This window comes from Lytechinus pictus, chromosome 18 (assembly GCF_037042905.1).
Source record: "Lytechinus pictus isolate F3 Inbred chromosome 18, Lp3.0, whole genome shotgun sequence".
In the NCBI taxonomy this organism is placed as follows: domain Eukaryota; kingdom Metazoa; phylum Echinodermata; class Echinoidea; order Temnopleuroida; family Toxopneustidae; genus Lytechinus; species Lytechinus pictus.
In genome coordinates, this window is record NC_087262.1 from 11,883,284 (window position 1) to 11,910,473 (window position 27,190).

The following is a 27,190-nucleotide window of genomic DNA, read 5'->3' on the forward strand; positions in this document are numbered from 1 at the left end:
TAATTTTTTCTACAGGAAATTTGCAAAATGTCCTTTGTAAACGAAGGAGAACACACCAAATTGTCAAGAAATCAATGAATTTATGGATATACATTTATATCTAGAAATTTTTTTGAGCAAACTTGCTTTTTTTTTTGGTTGACTTTGCTGGCTTTCCATAGTTGCGATTGATCGGATCAATCGCAACTCTTTGTAAGATGGGGCCCAGGTTTATATCAATTTGGTCTAATTGCCATCAAGTCTAACCGTCACTTCTGTCTAATATCCACACAGGCTTGTACTCACTTGTGCTAGTTGCACTTTGTTTTCTAATCATCAGTATAATCACCACTTTGCCAACTTAATTGTCCCAGTGCATCTATGAGTGATAAGGTCTATTACCAGTTTGTCTTATTAGGCTTTAATAGGGGCATCATTGTGGGACGAAATGGGCATAGCCAGCTTGCTTAGATACGTAAAACTGAGACAAAATCAAGAAATTCACAGAATTTCATGGATACCATATTTTTACCGGCCTATATATTGAATGACAAAAAATACAGTGAAAGGCCAGAAAAACAAAGCAAAATCCAATAAAATATAGCTGCATACGTTAAATATCTGCCCCTCGAACTGGTCTGCACTGTTTTGCATGTCTTTTACCTGCATGGAAACTTGTTTTTCTAAGAATTCTGATATTTACAATTATAAATACAATCATATTTACATTTTTGTAAATATTACCAAAAGAACACTGAATATAATGTTGAGAATGCCAAAGAATACAGAACTGGCACTTCAGGAATTGAAAACTGGATTCTATGTTCATATTAGATAGACTAATTGCCATAAGTGGGTATAAAACAAGATGAACTTAGCCCAACTTGAAAATAAAGGAAATACTGCAATGACGGAGTGGCAACTAGATCAAATGGTTATTTAAAAAACTGGTTTAAAGGAAAGTAGAAATGTTGGTTGAGATTGAATGGGCAGAAGATAAAATGGGGTTAGACCAAATTATGCTTCACCTATTCTCGTCACTTCGATTCTTAGCTTGCATTTTGCTGTGCCTGACTTATTAAACAGGTCATCCTGCAACCAAATTCTTGAGCTCAGTTTTTAGTTTTACCTTAAGTACTTTCATTCCCTCATACCGCATATATCCTCTGGTTTGGGAATGGTTCATTTTCATTTTTTGTTGTTACAAAAAGCCATGATATCACTCTTTGCTTCCCCTCCCCTTTCCTGAATTTTTGAAAAATGTGGTGTTTTGAGGAAATGAGAATGCATTGTGGGAAGGTTTCATGCATGTGTGTACGGGGGGAGGGGAGTTACTTTCAGCTGGAGTCAATTGCAATTGAGATAAAATCAATTTCATGGGATGCCAATGGTTCATATTTCCTAAGATTGATTTCCGCTGTTAGGAATACCCCAGATTATTCTTATATGAGGAGTATGATCAGTTGCCGATTTGGGAGAGGGGACGCCCTAAAAATAATTTTTAAAAGGAGTTGGGATCAAACTCCAACACTTCTTTCCTGTTTACCAGAGTCGCACAAGCAGGACAGTGGCGGATCTAGGCGGGGGGAGGGGGTAGGACGAATTACTTTGCAGCTCATAGTTTTTGGGTCAAACCAACTTGTCAACCCCCCTCTAAGCAAAAAGCTAGATCCACTACTGGTTATTGATTTCCAATGACATGCTTTCTTAATGAAATATCTATACTATATCGATACTATTATTCATCATCTATAAAACAAATTCCAAAGCATGTTCAAGAGATAACATACATTGCACCCATGCATCATTTGCACGATTTGAACTCATTACAATGCTTCTCTTTTTATGCCTCTACTTTTCTTTCTCAATTCTATTCATCATCACAGGAATTGAAAAATGAATTAATGATATTTTAACATATTGTTTTGTAGAACATGATACAAAACCAAATATTATCACAAGGATTATTTAAAAAAAAGTTGCAGAAAGTTCAGCAATTTTCATAATTCAAATAGAGATCTCACATTATACATAATTTTTACGATTTTACCTGTAACATAATAATCACATCTGGGAATAATTATTCCATACATATGGAAACTCTTTAGATTACATACATTAATATAATTTATTAATTTCTATCCTATTTGCTGCCTTCTTTAGTTGATGGTGACCATGTGAGTCCTGTCCAAGACCTTGCAAGTCCTACCAACCCATTTGGTCCGCAGGCTGCCATCTTGGCCTCCCAGCTTGCGGCAGGCCCGGGAGACGATGAAGATCTAGACAGTGAATTTGATCAACTAAGGAAAGTCAGTCCAGGTAAAAAACAAAAAACAGCCCCATCTTTTTGAGTGATATCATCTTTATGAAGAAATTTGAAAACTGTCTTTGTGTTCTACTGGTTAATGCATTGTTATATCACAATTTTGTGTTCATTTGTAATGGAAACATCAATGGTGAAAATCATGGTTCCTTCTAGATGTTGATGTTGAGGTTCTTGATCATGCATGGTGGTGGTGGTGATGGTGGTGGCGGTGGCAGAGATGATGATGGTGATGATGATGATTTTGTTGTTGATGATGTTGATGGATTAGATGATGATGATGATGACAGTGACAACAAGGATGATGACAATGATGATTTCATTGATGATGATGATGATGGTGGTGATGATGATGATTTAGATGATGATAATGTTGATGATTTAGACAATTTAGATGATGGTGATGGTGATGATGGTAATGATGATGATGATGATGGTGGTGGTGGTGGCGATGATGATGATGATGATGATGATTTAGATGATGATGATGTACTACAAAGTTCCAATTTGAGAAACTAAACTAGTTTATTTTACTTTTTGATTGGTAATCATGAAAATCTTTTATTTTTTTTTTTCAGAAACAACCACCAATGCCACTCAGCCACAGACGCCGGGAGTCTCCAACCCTTCCCACACTACCGATGTCTTTGGTGCTGTCCCATTTAATCTTGGTGAAGGTAGGTCGCAAATCAATTACTTTTGTAAATGATAACATATAAAATATGATATATCAAAACACAAAATGCAATTACAAATATTTTATTAAGATAACCACACAATATGCTTGAAATTTAGATTGCAAAAGTAATCTCGATTGGAAGTGGTGTAGGTTTAGGGATTGGGGAAGGGTGTTTCTGTAAAGTTATGATGAAGAAACAGAACAGAAATGCCTTGTTAAATTGCTCTCACCTTACAATTTCTTTATCTAAATGCTTTAAAATACAAAAAATATTTGAGTATGATAGCTGTTTAAAAAAATTTGATAGGCAAAAGACCAACATTACTGACAAAGAACAATGAAAATATAACTGAGCAGTAGATGAACTAAATGCTTCCTTCCAAACTTTTGTTTGACGATTCACTGTGCCTGGCCACAAAGGCTGCATTTTCAGTCTACATTCCATGAACCTTGGAATTTTGGATAAATCAATTTGTTATTATTTTTACCTTTTTGATGATCCGATTAACATTTCTTTCCAATGCTCAGGACGGCCTCACTCTGGAGGTGCAGCTGAGATGGAGCATATAGCCAGTGGTGCCGCTGGACAGCAGACCCAAGCCCAAGGGCACGTCATGGAGTCCTCACCGCCTCTGGTTGTAGGAGCAGGGGAGCCAAGGAAAGTGGGTGGTACGGTGGACGTCTTCGGAGCGACGCCTTTTGGTCTTAGCGGGGGCAATCAAGCTGCGCAGCCCTCGCAGACATACCAGCAGCAACGGAACATGAGCCCCCAGGAAGCCGACCTTCTAGGAGCCATGGCTCTCGAACCACAGCCAGAGTCGGCATCCACCCCTCGCATCAGGGTCGGGTTTGAGGATGACTTTGTTCGGGAGGGGAAGCAGGACGGGAGGTCGGAAAGACTGACCAGTACAGGATCATCCAGCAGCTTCGGTTTGGATAGGTCGATACGAGAGCTGGATGAATTCGGGGCAAAGCCATTCGGAACTGTCAGGCAGCAGAGGGGAAGCGAGTCGAGTAGCGATCACGAGGGGGAAAGGTTGTCAAGTAGCCTTCGAGATTTCAGCTATGATACCTTTGATAGTGATTCTATTGATATTCGGAAGGATGAGGAGCATGCTCACAGGGGGTTACTTGATCAGGAAGAGTCTTCGGAAGATGAATCCGATGACGATTCTGATCACCAGGACTTTGACGAAGTTGGTGCCCAGCCCCTGATGGGCGATGATGGCCACGGTCTATCGGATGCGGAGTTAGCCAGTCTGAATCTGCGTGAGGACCTGCCTTCTAGCAAAGTGCCGAAAAAATCTGAGCCGCCTGTTGCGCAGCTCATTGACATGACCGATGATGACCCCTTCAGTCAAGCCCCATTCAAAGCGAAGACTGGGAGTCTGAAACGTGCCACTGAGCCAGTGGGAATGTGTGCTCTCACCCCTCCTATTTCTCCCCCGATGCAGGAAGAGGATCCATTCGGAGAGGCCCCTTTTAATCCTCGTACCGGACTGCAGCGCGAGACCAGCAAGTCGTCCGTTGGCTCGGCCGGCTCGGATGTCTTCTCAAAGGCACCTTTCTCAGCTTCGTCCAAGAAGCGGCAGGGTACTGGGTCGGAGGTGAGGCGTGCCAAAACGCAGCATGTTTCCGGGGAACAAACAACAACACTTGGTAACCCAACACCGCCCATCTCACCAACTGAGCTAGGAGCTCAGGGGATGTCTTCTAAGATGGCCAAGCAAGAGCCTGATATGTTTGGTGCTGTTCCATTTCATGCTGTAACATCCCAGGGCTCGGATTTGGAGATGAGCGGTCAAGAAGATGCAAAGAAATCGGGTAAAAATATGTCAGATTTGCTCACATATGTTGCATAAGTCCTCTGCTACAAATTCAGAATTGTGTACGTAGTCGATGGGTTATGAGATGGCTAGAATTTTTTTTTGTTCTTTTGAGGCATGTTGAGACATTTTTTTGTCTCTTGGGTTCGGACAATTCAAAATATTCTTTGCAAAGTATGATTTCTGGAGTTGGTCCAGACATCTTTGGACTAATGCCTCCTATTTTAGATTCGACATTTGTTTGTGTGAGGTTACATGAAAGAAGCAGACATAGTGGACAAAATTTTGTGTTTTGGCAGTGGATCAATGTTTTCGTTTCTATTCATAACAACTGAAATTTCATCTCGTATTCATAATTTTTTGCTCGTCATTCAAATTGATTGTTTTGAATTCAACTTGGTTACATTTCTATATAGTATGCATTATCTGAACATTTTTTTCAATGATATACAATATATTAAATATATTTTTATTCAAAATTAGGTCCAGCCACTCACAAGCGCCCACATGTGGTGAGCACAGCTGTCGGCGTGCGTCGTTCAAGCAGGACTTCTTCTGGAGGCCGTAGACGTCGTAGCGGAAGCAACAGCTCTCGTTCCTCGCGTCGCAGCAGTTCCAGTTCTGCCTCCAACTCCCTCAAGTCGAGCCCGGGCAGCCAGCCCAGACTGCGAGGATCACAAGACAGTCTAGATGCATTCGGCTCGCGTCCGTTCGCACTAGGGGACGACGGACAGCCCAAGCCGGTCGATACCAAGCTTGGTTTTGAGGACTCGTTCGGGCGGAAGCTCACGCCACCCCAACCCCACAAACAGTTCTCCCTTCCTGTGACAAGGGCGGTTGATGACTTTGGAGCACAGCCTTTCACAAGTCCAGACTCGCCCGCCGCTCCGGCCGGGTTCGATGACGTCGACCCTTTCGGGGCCGCTCCGTTCAAGCCACCAGCAATTACAGGACCAGTGAAGCGGCAGGGTGCTAGGAGGGCGAGGGGTCCGTCGGGAGAGGAGAAGTCTCCAGAGAAGGTGAACTTTCCGTCCCGACAAAGACGTAGCTTTCAAACAGACCTGTGAACTCATCTTTTGCTAGCAGTTCGATCATAACATGAAAATATGCCATAGCAGATTGAACCTTGTTTCATCCAGTTGGTAGATTGTGCTATAAATCTCTGTTGCAGTTGTATGTTATTGAACCCGCAGATTTTTTTTTTCCAACCAGTATGGGATCCAGCATATCTTTTAGATCTGATTTTGCATGTACATTGTAATATGGGTCAATTATATTCTCTGTTCTTGGTCGAGGGAAAGGAAAAGGACAAAATGGGGATACCTATGAGATTCTATTAGTATAAAGAGAGAAGAGAGAGATATCGAAATGCATCAAAAACTTTTTTTTCTATTCTATTACAAGGCTCAGACTTGATGATCAATATAAAGTAGAATCCTTGGGGGGAGAAAATCACCAAAATTCTTTAATTTGTCGAATGGATTACATGTATGCCTTGTTTCATACCAACATTAGTTTGGTTGTTTGTTTTCTTTTTGCAGTTTTCCCTTTTTTTTTGTTATTGATATTATAGTCTTGATTTTCTTTACAAATTGAATGCTGGTTATAATTTCAATTAGTTTCTGATATTATCTCAACATTGTGCTCATATTCTTCATCGGTCTCTCTATCTGACCAGTGCAAGTTAAGGGGCAAATTGCTCAAGATATAGGTTCAGTAAAATCATGATAGGCCAATCCTTATTTAACTGGTGCTAAATCTAAAAGAGAAAAGAGTTGAAGATTATTTGATATTGGTCATTTAAAAGTGTTGGCATTGGTGTCACCTTTACTTTGAGCGAGCTATGTAGCTGTACAGTGAACATTTCTGTACATGTATATATAATTATATATATATTTGTATTAAAATTTCATACAAGAAACAATAAATTAGGAGCTAGTTTCATAAATTATTCTAGTGATCTTTGTTTCAATATCATAATTGTTTTTGGTTTGTCACAATACAAATGCAATTGACATCTCCACTAACAATTCTGTAAACATGTGACATATTAATGATTATATTGCACTTAGGACAATTATTATTATGATGTGGTGTATAGACCAAATATATCTTTCTGTGATGGAGAAAAATAAGTTGGCAGTTGAGTTGTTTTCCAGGAGCATAATTTTGAAGATCTATGTTGGAAATTATTACAGAAATTGCAGAGAAATTAAAATCTAAAGAGGTCTTAAATTCCACCGGACCTACTTCAGTGATCAGTTTATCTTCGTTCAAAGTTTATTTGAAGACAAATTTAAAGATTCTGTGCCATTTCCCCCAACTTGAATTATAAAAAGTTGTGCTCGTTGAATGCTCTTCAATGTTTAAAATTTCTATGATGTCACAGAGCGAAATTTGTAACAAATGGGAGGTATGTGCTCATATCAACAATAAAAACTATGCGACGGGCAACAGTGTATTTACTACATGATCCTGTATGCCTCCAGATTTTTCTTGATGATGTATAAATATATAGATCTTATATACATATTTACATGTAAATGAAAGTTGTATTTTTCCCATTGTCAATGTTTCGTCGTCTTTATATTGTAAGTTTTTAGATTGTTTTTACTCCCTATTATCCTGTTTTGTACAGAGTACAGATATCAATATTTCATTCTTTTCTTTTGAAGGGGTTTCATTGCTTATTGGGACAAAATGTGTTTGATGGTGCGGGGAAAATTGAGATGATTACGAAAAATATGATCTGTTCAGGAACATGTGCTTAAGTCAACAGGGTCCTTGGACGGTGATTTTACAAAACCTGGGAAAAATAAAAAATAACATGTGTAACAGTAGGTTTTATCAAAATGATTGCTTCTTGATACAAGAGTATTCTTTTCAGTTATTTTTTAATTATTGATTTGTTTTGTCAAGTGAAGTAAGTTTTGCCACAAAGAAAACTGAAACAATGTGTGTTGCTGCTAAATTATTAATTCTTGCCAATATGTTTTTTTGAACAAGAATCAAGCTAATCTCTTTTGTTGAAGCCTGTGACACTTTATAAGGTCATTCTATTAAAGACTTTAAAAAAAAATTGCAATTCATGAAATGTGTCTTACTCAACCATCTTATGGTCTATATATTTACCTATGGGATTTTATCAAGAAAATGACATATGTTTCACTTCATGGCTGTCCATATTTTGAAGTCGGGTTTAACGTAGACCCGGCTCTAAAGTTGAGGTTTAATTAGGGATAGCCAGTTGTGACATAAATCTTTAACAGTAATGATTCAATGTATCTGCTAATTTGACACTCGAATCATTTATTACTTTCTTTCCTTTTTTCATTACCATTAAAGAATTAGGAAAGAGATTAGTAAATATATGGGAAGAATACTGTCAACATAAATTTGACATTTTAGGCTTCCCATAATTGAACACAGTATAGACCATGGCCTAAATTAAGCTGGACTTCAGAATATGGGGCAATATCTTTGCTTGGCCAGATAAGCTATAACTCGCATCCAAAAGCAGCTTACGAACATGTTTGTTGTTAACATCTATGACGCACTCATTGGTAATCATGTCAAAGTGTAGAGATGTAGTGTTCTGCTTATCCATCTATGTTTAATATCTTGATGAAATGGCATAGAAATCGTACGGCTAGGCTTGAAGAAAGTTGAGGAACGATCTTCATGAATTGCGACGTCTCGTTTTGAGAATGAATGACCTTTTATCATTGTTTTCTTTGTATTTGCATTTAAGATGAACATGCAGTCATGTTGAGCAGCATTTTTTTAAACATTTTGTGCTTTTAGTGTAATGTGTCAAGCCTTGAACGTGCACCCCTTCCATGGTAAAAGGGCGCAAGTGGCGAAAGTGAAATTTCATATCAAGTACTAAAGTTTGACATTTTGTAATGATGAAAAATAATGAAACATACACGCAACCCAAATTCAACATGAGTTGTTTCATGGTTGCCCAAGGCATGGCTACAAGAATGCCTAACAGTAATTAGCCCCTTTGAAATCAGTATAAATTGATTGGTTCATAACTGTTCTTTGAGCCAGGACAAATACATTGATTTCAACGAGGCTCTTAAAGTAGTTCTTCACCAAATTGGGGCTGTGAATGTTTTCTCATTACACCCTTCCGAGACATGGTATCCAAAATGCTGACATGACATCGTCAGCTCTTTATTTTCAGTCATGACAAGTATACAACTATCTCATCGAAATAAAATTCGACAACTTCGCTATTGTTCATCCAAATTTGATGGAATTTTAATGTCTAATTTTGCGCTATTTATTGAAATTATTGTTTTCAGCATGGAGTATCTTTATTACCTGGTACTCAACTTTATGTTCACACATGTCACTTGCTCCCTTTTGCATTTCAAAGTTAGCATCTTTGTAATTATGCTATTATCACATAGTGCAACCTGGCCATTTATTTTTACACGTTATTATGAAATGTGATGACTATATACAGTAGTACATTCGTAGCTGCAGTTTATAAACCAAACTGCTCATTTTCCTAAAGTAATGAATGCCCCTTATATTAATACCTACACTTGTATCCAGTTGGTCTAACAACACTTCATCTGCATAATTACATGAACCGTTTTTGTACCAAATTTTTGTTTGACAAGTTGGAAATAATAAATAGATAAAGTGGAACAGACCAATTGGGTGTCAGACAAATAAAACCTTAAAGTGGGGTTTTAGGCCAAGTGCAGCATACTTGTATATCAAACAGCATTTTGTCCAATTTGATAGTACATTTACATTGTTGCCCTAAGCAGTTCAAATGAAATACTTGTTTGTAGGAAGCTTATTTAACTTCCAGCTGGTATATACATGTACCGTGAGTGCATATATTCACATAATGTTGAATACCAGCTTTGAATGATCATATAATAAGGTTCATATATATTGTGCAATTTTCTACTTTACTTTTTTATTTTGTTTCATAACAACCCTCCCCTACCCATTTAATACCCAAAGGTGTTTCCTCTTCTTTTAATCGTTTTTTTCATTGAAAATATTTCATTTACCATACTTATATATTCTAGGAAAGGTTAAGATGATGAGGCATTTTTTATTTTTTTCATAATAATCCTCCCTGACCCATTTTAAAGTTAACTTTTTCCCCTTCTTTTTATCACACTTTTCATTGAAAATATTCCATTTACCTGTAATTACCTTTATTTCTTAATAGGGAAGGTAAAAATAATGGGACATTTTCTATTCTTTTCTCCATAAGCAATCCTTCCCTACCTATTTAAAATCCTAACCTTTTTCCCCCTCCTTTTTTATCACACCTTTCATTGAAAATACTTCATTTCCAGATCCTAGGGAATGGACCATTTATCTTCAACTCATTTGATTGTTCGATCCAATCGTGTTCATTTTTAAGCCTTTGTAAAATCCTTCTACACCCACGTGGGGTAGATGAAAACATGTAATAAAGTAATGAAAAGTGCATATTTGTATGACTCGGTTATGATTTTGTACATGTATGCACCATAAGTGAAGGGGGCATTTGAAGCATACATGTACATGTAACGGAAGTGATATCGCATGCTCACTATTTTGTATTTTCTTTCATTCATGAAATATCGTGGCTAGGGTGATAAAACCTTGTATCTCAAAATTTAAATATTTTGGTGACAGCTCAGAAAAAGCTAGATATTAGAGTTATAACAAAGGTAGCAACCTTCTTTTGCCTCGAAAGAGTTCTTCACAGGTATCAGGAGACTGTTTTCAGACAATATGAGACTGCCACCATTGCTATATTTTTTATAATGCAGCCTTCTTTTAAAGCTGCCCTCAATTTTTTTAAATTTTGAGATACGAGGTTTTATCAGCCAGGATATGAAATCATTCATTTTTTTTAGATTTGATGAGACGTTCTTGATTGAATGATAAGTCAAAACCATGGAGATTCCACATGTTCAAGGAGGAATCAAATATTGTTAAACATTACAAAATTACTCAAATTTATATCCATTATATATGCACATGCATATTACAGTACAAAAGAAAACATGTGACATCGGTTCCATCATTTGCATACCACCCACATTATCCATATAACTTTTTTAAATTCCAATTTGAGAAAATTTTCAGTATTGTTTGAATTTTCTCTGCTTACCGGTAATCACCAAGTCATTCACAGGAAGGAGAGGGGAAGGGTCAAAGGTTATATAAAGAAAAAAAATGTACATGTAATAAGCAAACTCAAGTAAAAAAAAAAGTGATCTTTGTAATTATCAACCACTTTTATTTGTCAATAATTAAACTTGATCTTGCATAAGGTTGCAATAAATAAAGATTGATATATAAACCACATATTTTTTAATAGTAATTAACAATATTACTTTTCAATATTTAATCACAATACAATAATTTATTTGTCAATCTAAGATAAACAAAATTCTGTAAATTTTACAAGATTATATCCAATTATAAACAATAGTATACATAGTTCTCGTCATATCTCGATTCGAACAGAACCTACGTGTCTGTGCAAGTCCCTCCACCTTTAATTAAATAACCTATGTGGACATATGCATTACAATATTTTAGTTCCAAATGGCATTAAGTCCACCTTTGTGACAGAAAAGATAGAACAAATCATGCACCGATTAGTGCAAGAAAAAATTCAATGAAAACATTCATGCGTGATAAAATTTGACATTCCACTCACATTATCTAGTGACCTTTATCGTAAAATACATTTTGAATTTCACATATCCATGGTCACGTCCTAGGTGACATTCTTGTATTACACTATATGCACACAGATCACACATACATGTACAGGGCCCCGTTTTACAAAGAGTTTGATCAGATCAACCACATGTATAATCATACATTCATTTTTTGTTTTAAATTCAGTGTGCTTTTCTTTGTTTACAAAGACATCAAGCAAATTTACTGGAGAAAAGTTTATGTCAATGTTGGATTTCCTTATAGTTCAAGATGATTCGATTAATTGTAACTCTTTGTAAGACGGGGGCCCAGGCATTGGCAGGAATGGAATTCTCATTCCCACAAGTGGCTTTGTACATGACCATGTAACAAGACTTAATTTGGATTTTTACTCCCAACCATTTCTGAGCCAACATTGCTAAAAAAAAGTTACTTGTTTGTACTTAAAGAACAGCTAACAACTGTACGCATAGCCAATTCTGGCTGATAATTAAGTCATTTAATATCCATAGTGCTACCTCTCCCAGACCCATTACTAAACGATATCTTTAAATAGCTAATAATCAAAACAATGAGGAAAAAATGTACCTTTTCAAGAGAAGAGATGGAGAAATATTAAGACAGATGGAGGGAGAGAGAGAAAGAAGAGTAGGGCAGAAATACTAATAGACTTCAAAGACTTCACAAATATCTATATTAAAAATAATAAAAACATGAAAGCTGAAGGTACACTTCATTTTATACTTGCACTACCCACTTGGCATATTACTTGATAAAGCATGAATTTGAAAATCAAAGCTACACTACATAACTAAACAAAAGGAGGGTACAATTTCAAAATCTTAACTTTCATATTTTCTTATGTACATGTATTTTCCTTTCATATTAAATATATTTACACAAATCCCACTACACAAAGAAACTTTTTCCTGTTTATTTTTTGAAATTCTAAACAAATGGACTTGATACAAATAGATGGCATTTGCCACCCAGCAGTATCAAAGTTTCCAAAACATGTCATGATCCAGGCCTAATTTTCAACTCCTATAATTTTTTTTTTTTTTTGGGGGGGGGGAGGGCTACAAGACTGCAAACTCTGTATGGTTAAGACGAGCAAAACTACATAAAATTGGCACCTTCTGTTCTTGTGAGATGTAGTCCATAATTCTTGGTGGTAATAAAAAAAATCGCGATGATGATGATGATGAAAGTTAGATAGATAAAAGTAATAACAGTAATGCATCATGTCCTCTTGAATTGAAAGTATTTGATGCGCAGTAGTAAAAACAACACAAAACAGAAAGAAAGCACTTAAAGAATCTGCATATTATCATTGATATATAGAAGAAAATACAAAATAACCAGAACCAGTTGATCAGACACTTCACTAAACAGATATAACATTGAAAACTATTTTAATCACCAATAATCAGTGAAAGCAAGATGGGGATGAGCATTCCATGCCAAAGATCCTGTATGAGCAAAGGTCTCCCCCTTCCCCTACATTTACACGTAATTCATATTCATAGGCCCGTATTCTGAAGTCGGGTTTAACTTAGACCATGGTCTAACTCTGTGCTAAAATTATGGGAAGCCAAACGTGTCAAAATTTCTATTAAAAATATGTTTCTTGTGTTTACTGTGCTCTTTTCTGATTCATCGATGGTGAAGACAATCACCTATTTATACTTCCTAGACAATTATTAATGATTTTGAGAGCCAAATGAGCTGAAATATGGTATCTCTACTGTTGGCGATTTATGTAACAATTGGCCATCCATACTTAAACCACAACTTTAAACCTGAGTTTAAGTTAAACCCGACTTCAGAATACGGGCCATAGAATCAAGTACCCTACACTCCCATACATGCTGTACAGTATATTGCACATTGAATGTGGGGAGGTTGAGTCCAAGTGTCCAAACACTTCCTATTTTTCACTTTGAATTAAACAAAAACTCATTGATAAGTGTTTACCATCAATAATATCACTGATACACTATTTTCTGATGAGACTGATCGAGGTGTCCATCCATATACTTTTCTTTTTATTTTACTTCTGATTAAATGAAAAAGGTAAATAAAAGCACTAATCATCGATAAAAATACTAATGAATATTTTCTGATGAAATATTTCAAAGCATCTATGTAGTTTCCTACTTTTTTTTTACTTTCAGTAAAACAAAAATAGTCATAATTACCCATAACAATATTCATGAACATTTTCTGATCAAACTGTTCAAAGATTTGAGACTTATAACTGGTAAACCTCTTCAAATTACTGTTTTAAGATCAATTGCCCGGATACAATCAGCTTGGGACATACTAGGTTTGGGTTAAGCTAGCAGGTCTGGTTAAGCAACGCTTCATGCTTTCTCCCATGTCAAGCTTTGTGAACCACAAGTAACGTCGTCCATCTACTGCTACTGTCACATCCTCTGCTATCCTCTCTCAACCATGGTCCATATTCATATCGTGGCGTAAAGCTTGGCCCGGGAGATGTTTCGCTTGAGCGTGACGTCCTCTTCCCCTTTAACATAGATCTGGGTCTTTCTCGCGCACTTCCACATGGCGGCGAGTATCCTGCTGAGGCCGAGCTCCTTTGGCTTGTCCAGACCGCGTTGGACGCGGTGTTTCATCACCGACACAAATTCCTTGTTACTGAGTTTACCGTCATCTGCAGGGAAAGAAGAATGGAAGCCTTAAAGATAAGTGAAAGTAAACACTGATTTCACAAGAAAGGCTGTAAAACCAAGATTAGTTATCACTCCACGATCGTGGAACTAGATCTGGTTCAGTTTGATCTTTGTGACATCCTCAAACTAAGCTAAACAAGTGGAATGCCTCTGGCCGTCTCACCTGCATCACGCGATTCAATATAGCAGCAGTGCTGATTTTGAAAACTACTATAACTCGCACAAGATGTTCAGTGATACTTGGTTACTCTTATTTCCACGTTTTATGAACTAGACCAATACACTTATAGAGATATGATGGCAATTCAACAAATACCCCCAACGTGGCCAAAGTTCTTTGACCTTACATGACCTTTGACCTTGATCATGTGACCTGAAACTCGCACAGGATGTTCAGTGATACTTGATTACTATTATGTCCAAGTTTTATGAACTAGACCAACACACTTTCAAATTTATGGCTGTAATTCAACAAATACCCCAATTTGGCCAAAGTTCATTGACCCTAAATGACCTTTGACCTTGATCATGTGACCTGAAACTTGCACAGGATGTTCAGTAATACTTGATTACTATTATGTCCAAGTTTCATGAATCAGATCCATAAACTTTCAAAGTTATGATGGTAATTCAACAGATACCCCCAACTCGGCCAAAGTTCATTGACCCTAAATGACCTTTGACCTTGGTCATGTGATGTGAAACTCATGCAGGATGTTCAGTGATACTTGATTAACCTTATGTATAAGTTTCATGAACTAGGTCCATATATTTTCTAAGTTATGATGACATTTCAAAAACTTAACCTTAGGTTAAGATTTTGATGTTGATTCCCCCAACATGGTCTAAGTTCATTGACCCTAAATGACCTTTGACCTTGGTCATGTGACAGGAAACTCAGGCAGGATGTTCAGTAATACTTGATTAACCTTATGGCCAAGTTTCATGAACTAGGTCCATATACTTTCTAAGTTATGCTGTCATTTCAAAAACTTAACCTCAGGTTAAGATTTGGTGTTGACGCCGCCGCCGTCGCCGTCGGAAAAGCGGCGCCTATAGTCTCACTCTGCTATGCAGGTGAGACAAAAACGATCGCACTGTAGATTGCCAGCACAGATTAGCACATGCGGGACAGTGTATTATTATTGCTTGGAAGAATAACTTGACATTTGACTCAAATCACATGCTTATTGTGTAAATTTCTCAGCAATTACACAATTACTTCCAGAATCCTTTGGCACATATTTTTTCATTATTATGCACCTTCACATCATTATCTATATTGTCATCAGCATCATCAGCATCATCGTCATCATCATCATCATCATCATCATCATCATCATCATCATCATCACCATCACCATCACCATCACCATCACCATCACCATCACCATCACCATCACCATCACCATCATCATCATCATCATCATCATCATCATCACCATCACCATCATCATCATCATCATCATCATCATCATCGTCATCGTCATCGTCATCGTCATCGTCATCATCACCATCACCATCATCACCACCATCATCATCATCATCATCACCATCATCCTCCTCTTCATCATCGTCATCATCATCATTATCATCAAACACAAAACCTTACCATTTTCATCAAACAGTGTAAAACAGATTCCAATCACTCTGTCCGACAGATCGACATTGGCTACCATCTTAGCTACATGCTTGAAGGTCTCTGTCAATTCAAGGAGTAAAACAGAGAAATATATGAATCTATAAAGAGAAGTTTCCATAAAAAGTTTCCATAATTCAAAAAAAAAAGTTAGAACGAGATTAAAGTTCAAAATAATCCATCATACGATGATCGTAAAAAATGTAAACAAGGCGCTAGCAGAACTGAGGTGCCTATAGTGTAAACTCACCTGGATCAATGGCCGCTCCTGCTACATGGTAGAACGACAGGGCTGTGTCCACATCATTGATATTTCTCAAGAAAGCTTGCAGAGCTTCAAACTCTTCAAACGTTACACCCTGCATAAAACACATGCAAAGAAACATTCTAACTGCATAAATGAATTGATGAGATACATATGTCAGTGAATCACATCAAAATATTTTTTCGCTTTCTTATTTCAATGAGCCCATAATGATATTCTGAAATCCATTTGAACCAAGTATTCATTTTACTCCGTGCTTAAATTATACATTTCTTAAATTTATTTTTCATTCCTTCCCAATCAAGCAAATTCTTTCATGTTGAGAAAACTATTTAAACTACCGGTATATTCCCAGACAGTTATAAATTACTTGAGTGTCAATTGTGCTGATAAATACAACCTGTACTGTTAGAGATTTGTGTCAGAATTGGTTATCCATTGTTAAACCACAACTTTAGACCAGGGGAGGTGTTCTGAAAACTTTCTTATCTCAAATATGTTCTTATCTACATGATCTCAAATTGGTATTCTAAAAATGCTCTTATCTTTTTCCTATCTTTTCTCTCTTTAAAACCTAGGCTGAGCGCATAGATTTATAACTTGCGCATATAATATCAACGCATGCTAAAAAGATAAGAACATATGTGCATGTGGAATTCTGAATTATGCGCAATTATGTAATTACACCAGTATACGCACAGAGCGCATATTCTCTTGACATAAGAATGCTTCTATTGGTTAAACTGCCAATATAAAGTGAATTTTGATTGGTAATATCTAAAAAACAGGCATGTTGAAGATAAGAAAGGGGCAGATCTTACAGAGATAAGAATGCGTTAAAAAGATTTTCAGAATTCAAAGATTTGCAATGATTTTAGCGTCTTCTTATCTCAGAGAGATAAGATAAAAGATAAGAACAGAGATAAAAAGGTTATCATAATACCATCCTAGAGTTTAAATTAAACCGAAGTTCAGTATGTGAGCCACATTCTCCATTCATGTGTTACCCTGATAGAGATACAAGTTCTCCCAATGTCTCCTTTAGGAGTGGAGAAAAATTTGGAGTTTATCATCTTCATGAATGCTAGCAATCACAAAAGGCCTATGATTAGAAAGAGAAAATGTATATAAAATGCGGATTCAATTTCCAGAGCAGTATATATAAATGCATGAAAATCTGTAGTGTGCAGGGTAATTGTTTAGTGACACGACATTTGCTCCCGCTGAGATTTCTCCGGGCTTTATTTCTTCTAAGATGTAGGGTAATGGACGGGGTTGCAACAGGGTTTTAAGCCACATTTAGTGTTAGGTTAAGGGTAGGGTATAGAGTTAAATCCAGGCTTGAAGTTAGAGTGTGGAACTTAAAGTGTAGCAATTCTCACCCGAGCAAATGGAACCAATTATTAGATCAACAAGTGGAGCGCCTCTGGCTGTCTCACCTGCATCGCGCAATTCAATATAGCAGCAGTGCTGACTTTGAAAACTACTATAGAATAATTATTTTTAAAAATACCATTCATATAATGATAAAATACTATGTTCATTGACAATAACTGACATTTGACCTTGATCATGCGACCTAAGACTTGTCAGTGATACTTGATTACCCCTATATCCACATTTGATAAACTATATCTTTAAACTTTGAAAGTTATGACAGCAATCTAATAATTACCTCCAAAATGGCCAAAGTTCCATGACCTTAGATGACTTTTGACTTTGGTCATGTGACCTGAAACTTGCATGAGATGTTCAGTGATACTTGATTACTCTTATGTCCAAGTTGAACTAGATCCATACACTTTCAGAGTTATGAAGGTAATTCAACAAACACCCCCAACATGGCCAAAGTCCATTGACCTTTGACCTTAGTCATGTGACCTGAAATTCGCACAGGATGTTCAGTGATACTCTATTACTCTTATGTCTGATTTCTATTAACTAGACCAATAAACCTACAGAGTAATGTTGTTGATTCAACAAATACCCCCACCATGGCCAAAGTTCATTGACCTTAAATGACCTTTGACCTTCATCATGTGACCTGAAACTCGCACAGGATTTTCAGTGATACTTTATTACTCTTATGTCCAAGTTTCATGAATCAGATCCATAAACTGTCAAAGTTATGATGGTAATTCAACAGATACCCCCAACATGGCCAAAGTTCATTGACCTTTAACCTTGGTAATGTGACCGGATATTCGCACAGGATGTTTAGTGATACTTGATTACTCTTATGTCCAATTTTTATGAACTAGACCAATAAACTTTCAAAGTTATGATGGCAATTCAACAAATACCCCCAACTTGGCCAAAGTTCATTGACCTTACATGACCTTTGACCTTGGTCATGTGACCTGATATTCGCACAGGATGTTCAGTGATAATTGATTAACCTTGGGCCTGTGGCATAAAACTTTTTACCTGAGAAAACTCTGGTAAGAACTGAAAACTAAGGTTAGTCTAATTTCTGCCATTGACTTTAACACAGGGCAAAAACTCTGATAAAAACAACCTGAGTTTTCTCAGGTAAAAAGGTTTATGCAACGGGCCCCTTGTGTCCAAGTTTCATGAACTAGGTCCATATACTTTCTAAGTTATGATGTCATTTCAAAAATTTAACCTTCGGTTAAGATTTTGAAGTTGATTCCCCCAACATGGTCTAAGTTCATTGACCCCAATGACCTTTGTCATGTGACCTGAAACTCAGGCAGGATGTTCAGTAATACTTGATTAAGCTTATGTCCGAGTTTCATGAACTAGGTCCATATACTTTTTAAGTTATGATGTCATTTCAAAAACTTAACCTTCGGTTAAGATTTGGTGTTGACGCCACCGCCGCCGTCGGAAAAGTGGCGCCTACAGTCTCACTCTGCAATGCAGGTGAGACAAAAAATGAAGAAACTTCATGTTAGAAATGCAGAAATTTTAGATTATGAATTACTTATTGATCAAATGTGATGAACAGGCAAATAATGATTTTTTTTGTTCATTAATGAGGTTACTTGAAACAACCTACTCCCTAAATCTGCAACACTAGATAAGCGTTAATGGTGCAGTGAATGGAGGATTTCCCGCGGCTCATTTAATATTTCAAAGGACTCTTTTTAACATTTCAGGCGTGAAATAGCCCCAAGCTATTAGGTAATTTTTTTCCCTGATGACGAACCACCCACCTGAACATCGTCTTCATATTTCTTCTTGACTCTTCTCAGCATACGAGACGTCCTCTGCTTGGGCAAGTTGGCGTAAACCAGGAGGAGCTTGGCCAAGCTCTTCTCCGTGATGCGGCCGTCTTCCGGTTGGTAGCGCTCAAACTGAGGCAAACAGGAAATAGAGGCAAAAATAAAAATAATGGTGAAAATCTAGACAACACAAAAGACAATAGGGAAACAACGGACAGATACATAACTGAAGAATTTATATGGAAGAATATATGGAAGCAAGTTGCGGAGGATAAATATTGAAGGTCTGGGGGAGGATGGGCAGGGGGAAAGGGGGTGACCAAAGAATATATGGAAGAATCAAGTGGTGGAGGAGAGTAGGTGGTTAGATTGAAGGTTTGGAGGGGGATGGTCAGAAAGGAAGGATGACCCAGGACGACATGTAAGAAGCAAGCAGTGGATGAGAAGCAAGTGGTGGACGTGGGTTGGGTTAAAGGAAGAGGATGCAAAGAATAAAGCAAAGTTGAGGGAGAGGTTGATAAAAAATTCATGAGAAAACCAGAACTAATATCTACCTCTAGCTTAAGAAGATCAAGCCTAAGCTTCCGCTGGAACTCGTTGAACTCTTCAAAGGTCAGCTTCCGACTCTGGTCGGCTCCGAAGAAGAATGTCGTCAGTGAGCTGTTGAACGGTTTATCTAGCGTATTCCCTGTCGTCTTCCTGTCCCGATGACGCTTCCCTGTAGCAGTCTGTGCTCTCATCACATCAGTTACCTTAATTTTACAACAGAAGCAGCGAAAATATTCTACAATTATCTCGGCATAAAGCGCATCTCAACTTAGGGCTTAGTGTTCAAGCAAATATTAAATCTCAATGTCAATTATACTGGAGTATCATCTAACAATCCAATATTACAAATATGTAGTGGTTATTGAATCTTTTCTCATCCGCTGGAATTCAAATATGGTATCTAGCACCCTCTCTTTGTAATGTTTTAATCTGTATATTTACAAATAGCATTTTGAGCACTTGACATATTTACTTTACCAATTTAGTAATTGGATATAAGAAAGCTACAAACAAATAGTATATTCTGAAATTTTCATTCAACTGAGCCCTGTCTTACAAACAGTTGTAATTGTTAAGCCCAGCGCACACTAAGCGACGTGATTAAAAAATCCAATATCAACAGCTCTGCAACACGCTACATCTTACCACGCCTCTTCTTTTGTGCTTATGTTGTCTGCACCACAGAAGCACAGCATCTAGGAGAAATCTGTTTGGCTGAAATTAGCAAAATCGCAGAGAGATTTGACATGTCAAATATCTGCGATTTGGTCCGCGATCCTACTGCAACAAAGCAGGTCTCGGTTGTAGGTTGGCGCATACTCTGTGGTGCAATTGCATCGCATAGTGTGTGCAAGGCTTTATGATCAACCTGTATGTAACTATGGAAATCCATCAATGTCATAATTCTTCAGACTATTGCAAGCAAAGAGCAGCAAACTGAACTGACGAGACATTGAACCTTGTATAATTACACATTATTATTTAGAAAACATTCTGAATGGAAATTGCACTCTAGATGTTGGAGTTGCTGGCTTCCCATAGTTGTGGTTGATTGGATCAATATCAAAGTATGTAAGACATGGACCTGGGCCCCGTTGTACAAAGAGTTACGATTGATCCGATCAATCGTAACTATGGCAAGCCAGCAAAGTCAACATACGAAATGCATGTTTGTTCAAAAAAAATTCTAGATATGAATGCATATCCATAAATTCATTGATTTCTTGACATTTTGGGGTGTTCTCCTTTGATTACAAAGGACATTTTGCAAATTTCCTGTAGAAAAAATTATGAGACTGATGGATTTCCATAGAGTTACGATTGATCGGATCAATCGTAACTCTTTGTACAACGGGGCCCAGGTGTATGTTGCAGATGTGTTGTAATGTCACGCTTACCTGGGTAAATTCATCACAGGACACATGGCCATCTCCATTAAGGTCAAAGAGTCTGAACGCAATTTCAAAATGGCGTTCTGGCGCTGTAACATACAAAAGAGTACATAGTATTTGATTTATTTGAAAAGAAAATAATCACGGTATCGGGAATAAAGCTTTAGATACCATCAAATCTAGTCATGCCATCTGCAATGTACCACATATAACTGTAGGAGTTGGGGAGGGGGGGTCTGGGAGGCCCCCATGATCATGGCTATTGCAATAAAAAATAAACATATCACTGATGACATAATCTGTAATAATACTGCAGTCTATTACTCTAAAATTTTTCATAACTAATTTTGTTCTTTTCAATTCAATTCAAAATTTATTTCAATCAATAAAAATAATACAGGTATATACAAATTAGATAAAAACATGGGATTGGGAGCCCCTGGAAGTTTTCATTAAAAAAAACTTGTGGGTGGGGCACCACCTTGATACAATTAAATACAAATAAACAAGACATACCGTAAGGGCACTAGTATTCAACCCGTTTGGAGAGTTTCCTCAAATATATAGAAATATAGAATTTACCTGAATTTCAGACCCGTCTTATTTCCAAGAGCAAATGCTGGTTATTCTTTTTCCGTTATTTTTTTCTTCAACCTGTCGACTGTGTGCGCGGGCGATCGAATTATACGGCGATGGTTTTTGGCACTAGTATTCAATCCGTCGGCACTAGTATTCAACCTAGCGATGAAAGATGGCCCTGTCTTTCAATCTGCCCTTGTCCCATCCGACTATGGACTAGACCAAAATGAGATGAGACCAAAAAGGGAATTAATCAAAGCCAGAGACTTACATATATCTAGATCTAATTTAGCAATCTAAACCATTTTGAAATTAGCCATCTATCATCACTAGGTTGAAAACTAGTGCATTTCAGTGCAAAAGGTCATCGCCGCATTATTCGATCCTTCGCGCATACAGTTGACAGATTGATAAAGAAAATACCGACAACAGATTACACTGGAAATAACAAAGGTATGAAATTAAGATAAATTCCCTATTTCTAAATATTTGGGGGAATTTGTCAAAATCTTTGAATTATGCCAGGTTGAATACTAGTAACATTAAAATACAATTTTTAAAACAAATCAAAAACATAAAATAAGATATCGATTATATTCTAAATCATTTATATTTAAAGAACTCAAAATGTCAATTTTTGGTCTAATTGATCTTTATAGGGTGAGATTCTGATCAACTTTTCTTTTCGGTATGAACTTTTATTCTACATATTTCATTTTATGATTTCTGATTTTTTCATTTTTATTTTTTTATCTATTCATTCATCTATTTGGGGGGGGGGGGAGAGAAATTTAAAGCAACACAAGAGAAAGTAACCAGAATAAAATCATTTGATTTAATTATTGAAGAAAAATAATCTACAAATTATGAAATGCTGGGTAGATTGATTTTCATAATGTGGACATATCGCATAATACATTTTTGGGAGAGACTTTAAAAGCCATCCCTCAGTAACTCGATGGATAGCGTGCTGAAACTCTACCATCACCATCATCTTCATCATCGTCGTCGTCATCGTCGTAATCATCATCATCAATCATCATCATCATCACCACCACCACCATCATCATCACCACCACCACTAACATCATCGCCACCAACATCACCATCGTCACTACAACAACAATCATCATCATCACCACCACCACCACCACCATCATCATCATCATCATGATTCATCATCACCACTAGCATCATCGCCACCAACATCACCATCACCATCATCACTACAACAACAATCATCATCACCATCATCACCATTTATTTCAGTCAGAAATTTCCTCATGAAGGGTTACCAACTCTCACACGAGGACACTCCCTTCTTCCACGTCTTTCGGTCTTGAGCATCCTTCCTCCTCGTTCAAACCAAACTTACTGCTTTCCTTCTTCATCATATGTTTCCATGTCATCTTCAATCTTCCCTTTTCTCTTATACCATCTACCTCCAGATCCCTTGCCCTATTCAAAGTTTCATCTTCCCTCCTCAGCACATGGGCCATCTATCTCCAACCACTTCTCTTTACCACTAACAGAACAGCTTCTTCCCACCTCAACATTTCCATGGGCTCACTGCTGTTCTTTATATCAGCCATTTTAACTTTATCCATATCAATCATGAACTTTTTCAAATGCAATCTAAAGAAGAGAATACTCACTTGACAGCACAGTGAGGAGGAACATGTAATCAGCAAATGAGATGAGACCGCACTGTCCAAGTAGTCTGAAGATACTGTCTTCACCAAGACCTTGAAAATCATCTGCTTTGTATTTCTGAAAGTAAAACAAGATTGAGACAAGTGGTTGATACACTTTAAATGAAAATGGTATGGTAGCTGACGATGGTGATGAGGAAGAGGATAATGATGGTGGTGATGGTGATGATGAGGATGATGATGTTGATAGTGGTGACAATATTGATGGAGCTACCGATGATGAGCATAATGATGGGATGATGGTGCTGGCAATGATTAGAATTATGGCCGCGATAACGATGACGATGATAGTGGTGGGGATGATGGTGGTGGCGGTGATGATGATGATGGTAGTGGTGGTGATGATGACAATGATGAGGACTATGACAGTGATGATGATGGTGGAGGTGTGAAAATAGGCCAGTCTCGCGATCATATGATGTAAATATAATAATCAAGTGGACTCGACACTAGCTTACACAACGGGAGTGACATGAAACACCAATGGCAGCTCATGAATTGGCAATGGAAGTATAATTGAAATTCTGCGATCTTGGCTTTTAACTGCAGCCATGAATCCAGTCCCAGGATCAGCTTTCAAAAACTTTACATGTGTATCAGGGATGGTGTAGTGGTTTCATAGCACACCATGTATTCTTTCAAACGTATTTGTTTCTAAAAGTGTGTTCCTGTCGCCTTCAGGGGAACATAAAGTTTCGAATAGTGCTTCCTCGTTGTCTTCAGGAGAAGACGACACTCTCCTGAATACAACAAAAACACACTTGTCGAAACGTCAAGTTTAGGTGGTCCTTTTCAGGACCAACATATTCCCACAAAAGAATACACAGTGACCCTGAATCCACTACACTCTTCTCCTTTGCCATGGAAACCTTCAGATGTTACATGTATCAGGGATCTTATATAATAAGGCTAAAGTGACGTCCGCTGAAATAGTACGAAAGGACAAAAGCCACCTAGTATATCAATTCTTCCTCTTACATTTTCACTGAGAACAAACAGCAATGACACATACCTTAGGATCAATCTTTTTAAACTGGTCCAGGCCTAAGCCATCTGGTTGCTTCTCGTCCGGTGTGATGGACCGGATGAAATCAGCCGGGGTCATCAGGACCTCGTCCTCATTGTACACCTTCAGGGTAGCAAAGTAACGGAAGATCTTGTCCGGCGTGGAGTAAGCCCTGATGCGGTTCTCATACTCAATGATCTATATATGTAATACATATAATAATAATGATCAATAATAATTTTTTGAATCTATATTGTGCAATTTCTATATGGATATACTCAACTGTGAATTACAATCAATACCCCCCTCTCTCTCTCTCCCTCTTTCGCTCTCTTTCTCTCTCTCTCCCTCCCCTCCTTCCTCCACCCGCTTCCTTCTCTATTCCAATCTATCTATTCACATCCACTTTAGCACCCATCTATCTCTGAGGCCTGGCCTTGTTTTCTTCTTCCTATCTGACTCCTCTTCTTCTTCTCCATCTTTTCCTCCCTTCCTCTCTTTCAATCCCTCTATTCACACACACTTACCCTCCTATCTCGGAAGCCTGGTCCTTTTCTTTTCTTCTTCCCGTCCGGCTCATCTTCTTCTATTTCTCCTCCATCTTCATCGACGCTCTTGTCATCCCCTTTGTCTTGAGCTTGAACTGAAATACTGCTGGCTCTCAATGTCCTAACAAACAGAAAGAAATAACCCCAAATATATTGAGCTTGAACTGAACTGTTTAAAATACAGGTAACTTTACCTTTAGAAGTCAACTCTATTGGGACCCCCCCAAAAAAAAAAAAACTTACAAGAGGTATATAACACTAGACTTAAACACATGTTGTGTGAAATATTGCCTCGATTTAGGCAAATATCCAATGTATAAAACACAGATTTAAGCAAATATACCCATATTCACAATACAGCATTAGTTGTAATTCCGTGTATCATCACTTTCTTTAAGTACATATAAATCAAATTTTGTCAAGTCAAAGTAACTTTAAACTTACAACAAGTGGAATGCCTCTGGCCGTCTCACCTGCATCACGCTATTCAATATAGCAGCAGTGCTGATTTTGAAAACTACTATAACTCGCACAAGATGTTCAGTGATACTTGGTTACTCTTATTTCCACGTTTTATGAACTAGACCAATACACTTATAGAGATATGATGGCAATTCAACAAATACCCCCAACGTGGCCAAATTTCTTTGACCTTACATGACCTTTGACCTTGATCATGTGACCTGAAACTCGCACAGGATGTTCAGTGATACTTGATTACTATTATGTCCAAGTTTTATGAACTAGACCAACACACTTTCAAATTTATGGCTGTAATTCAACAAATACCCCAATTTGGCCAAAGTTCATTGACCCTAAATGACCTTTGACCTTGATCATGTGACCTGAAACTTGCACAGGATGTTCAGTAATACTTGATTACTATTATGTCCAAGTTTCATGAATCAGATCCATAAACTTTCAAAGTTATGATGGTAATTCAACAGATACCCCCAATTCGGCCAAAGTTCATTGACCCTAAATGACCTTTGACCTTGGTCATGTGACGTGAAACTCATGCAGGATGTTCAGTGATACTTGATTAACCTTATGTATAAGTTTCATGAACTAGGTCCATATATTTTCTAAGTTATGATGACATTTCAAAAACTTAACCTTAGGTTAAGATTTTGATGTTGATTCCCCCAACATGGTCTAAGTTCATTGACCCTAAATGACCTTTGACCTTGGTCATGTGACATGAAACTTAGGCAGGATGTTCAGTAATACTTGATTAACCTTATGGCCAAGTTTCATGAACTAGGTCCATATACTTTCTAAGTTATGCTGTCATTTCAAAAACTTAACCTCAGGTTAAGATTTGGTGTTGACGCCGCCGCCGTCGGAAAAGCGGCGCCTATAGTCTCACTCTGCTATGCAGGTGAGACAAAAAATAGTACTATGATCCTACCATAGACCACATGTTAACTGGGCATAAAAGGAGACTTAGAATTAGTGTCCACTGTCCCACTTGTGTAAGGTGGTAAATTACAATACTCGTACAAAAATGCATACCATTTTATAATCAACATTTAGCCATTGGCTATCTTTAGAATTAAAATAATCCAAAAAATGAGTTATGCAAATCATAAATGATTATATTCTACAAAGTTTTCATGAACTTTTTTTACAGAAAAAATATGCTTCACTCTGATATTCCCTTCCACTATGATCTATATTTCCACCTATGAATTGATCCTCTCTTAAATATCATAAGGAAAATGGACGATCGCCGCACTTACTTCTCCCACACAAAGCCACCCATCACAATGCCAGCTGTGCCTCCGACCAAGGCTGCCGTAAGCCTGCGGTTTGACGTCCCTTGCGCTATTGTGACCATGCGTCTCCATTGCTGCTGTGTTAATACGTGCAAGCCCCTCCGTGCAACAAGACGCCACATACTGTAACCACGGCTAATGTCAGTCTACCTGTAATGTATGCAAACAGTGCATGATTAGAACATCCATTTATATCCGGGTCTTGCTCTCTGACAAGACGAATATATATAACTATATATATATATATATGTATATATATATATATATATATATATATATGTATATATATATATATATATATATACATTATATTGCGCTACATGTTTCTTT

The 27,190-nt window shown here is 37.4% G+C and overlaps 2 protein-coding genes across 6 annotated transcripts in view; one reads left to right on the top strand and one right to left on the bottom strand.

The window, feature by feature from the left end:
* Positions 1–7,616, top strand: part of LOC129282255 (BMP-2-inducible protein kinase-like) — a 32,376-nt gene extending 24,760 nt beyond the window's left edge. For all 3 annotated transcript variants that reach the window (XM_064112711.1, XM_064112712.1, XM_064112713.1), the window contains 4 exons: positions 2,143–2,298; positions 2,881–2,979; positions 3,510–4,805; positions 5,291–7,616. In XM_064112711.1, coding sequence (XP_063968781.1) covers positions 2,143–2,298; positions 2,881–2,979; positions 3,510–4,805; positions 5,291–5,874 — 2,135 coding nt within the window. In that variant the 3' untranslated portion in view covers positions 5,875–7,616. The remainder of the gene's footprint in view (positions 1–2,142; positions 2,299–2,880; positions 2,980–3,509; positions 4,806–5,290) is intronic.
* Positions 7,617–11,053: 3,437 nt separating this feature from the next.
* LOC129281985 (calcium uptake protein 1, mitochondrial-like) lies at positions 11,054–27,013 on the bottom strand. 3 transcript variants are annotated; one of them, XR_010296416.1, is made up of 11 exons: positions 26,825–27,005; positions 25,062–25,203; positions 24,541–24,732; positions 23,472–23,586; positions 21,244–21,326; positions 19,852–20,049; positions 19,289–19,429; positions 16,095–16,203; positions 15,818–15,907; positions 13,451–14,186; positions 11,054–13,047 (listed from the first exon to the last, which is right to left on the bottom strand). XR_010296416.1 is itself a non-coding variant. In XM_054917916.2 (10 exons), exons 1-10 carry the CDS (start codon positions 26,980–26,982, stop codon positions 13,978–13,980), a joined length of 1,437 nt encoding a protein of 478 aa, XP_054773891.2. In that variant the 5' UTR covers positions 26,983–27,013; the 3' UTR covers positions 11,054–13,977. The 3 variants fall into 3 exon arrangements, 1 of the variants encoding a protein (XP_054773891.2); XR_010296417.1 differs by having other exon boundaries at positions 11,842–12,188; positions 13,378–14,186; XM_054917916.2 differs by having other exon boundaries at positions 11,054–14,186; positions 26,825–27,013.
* Positions 27,014–27,190: the final 177 nt, after the last annotated feature.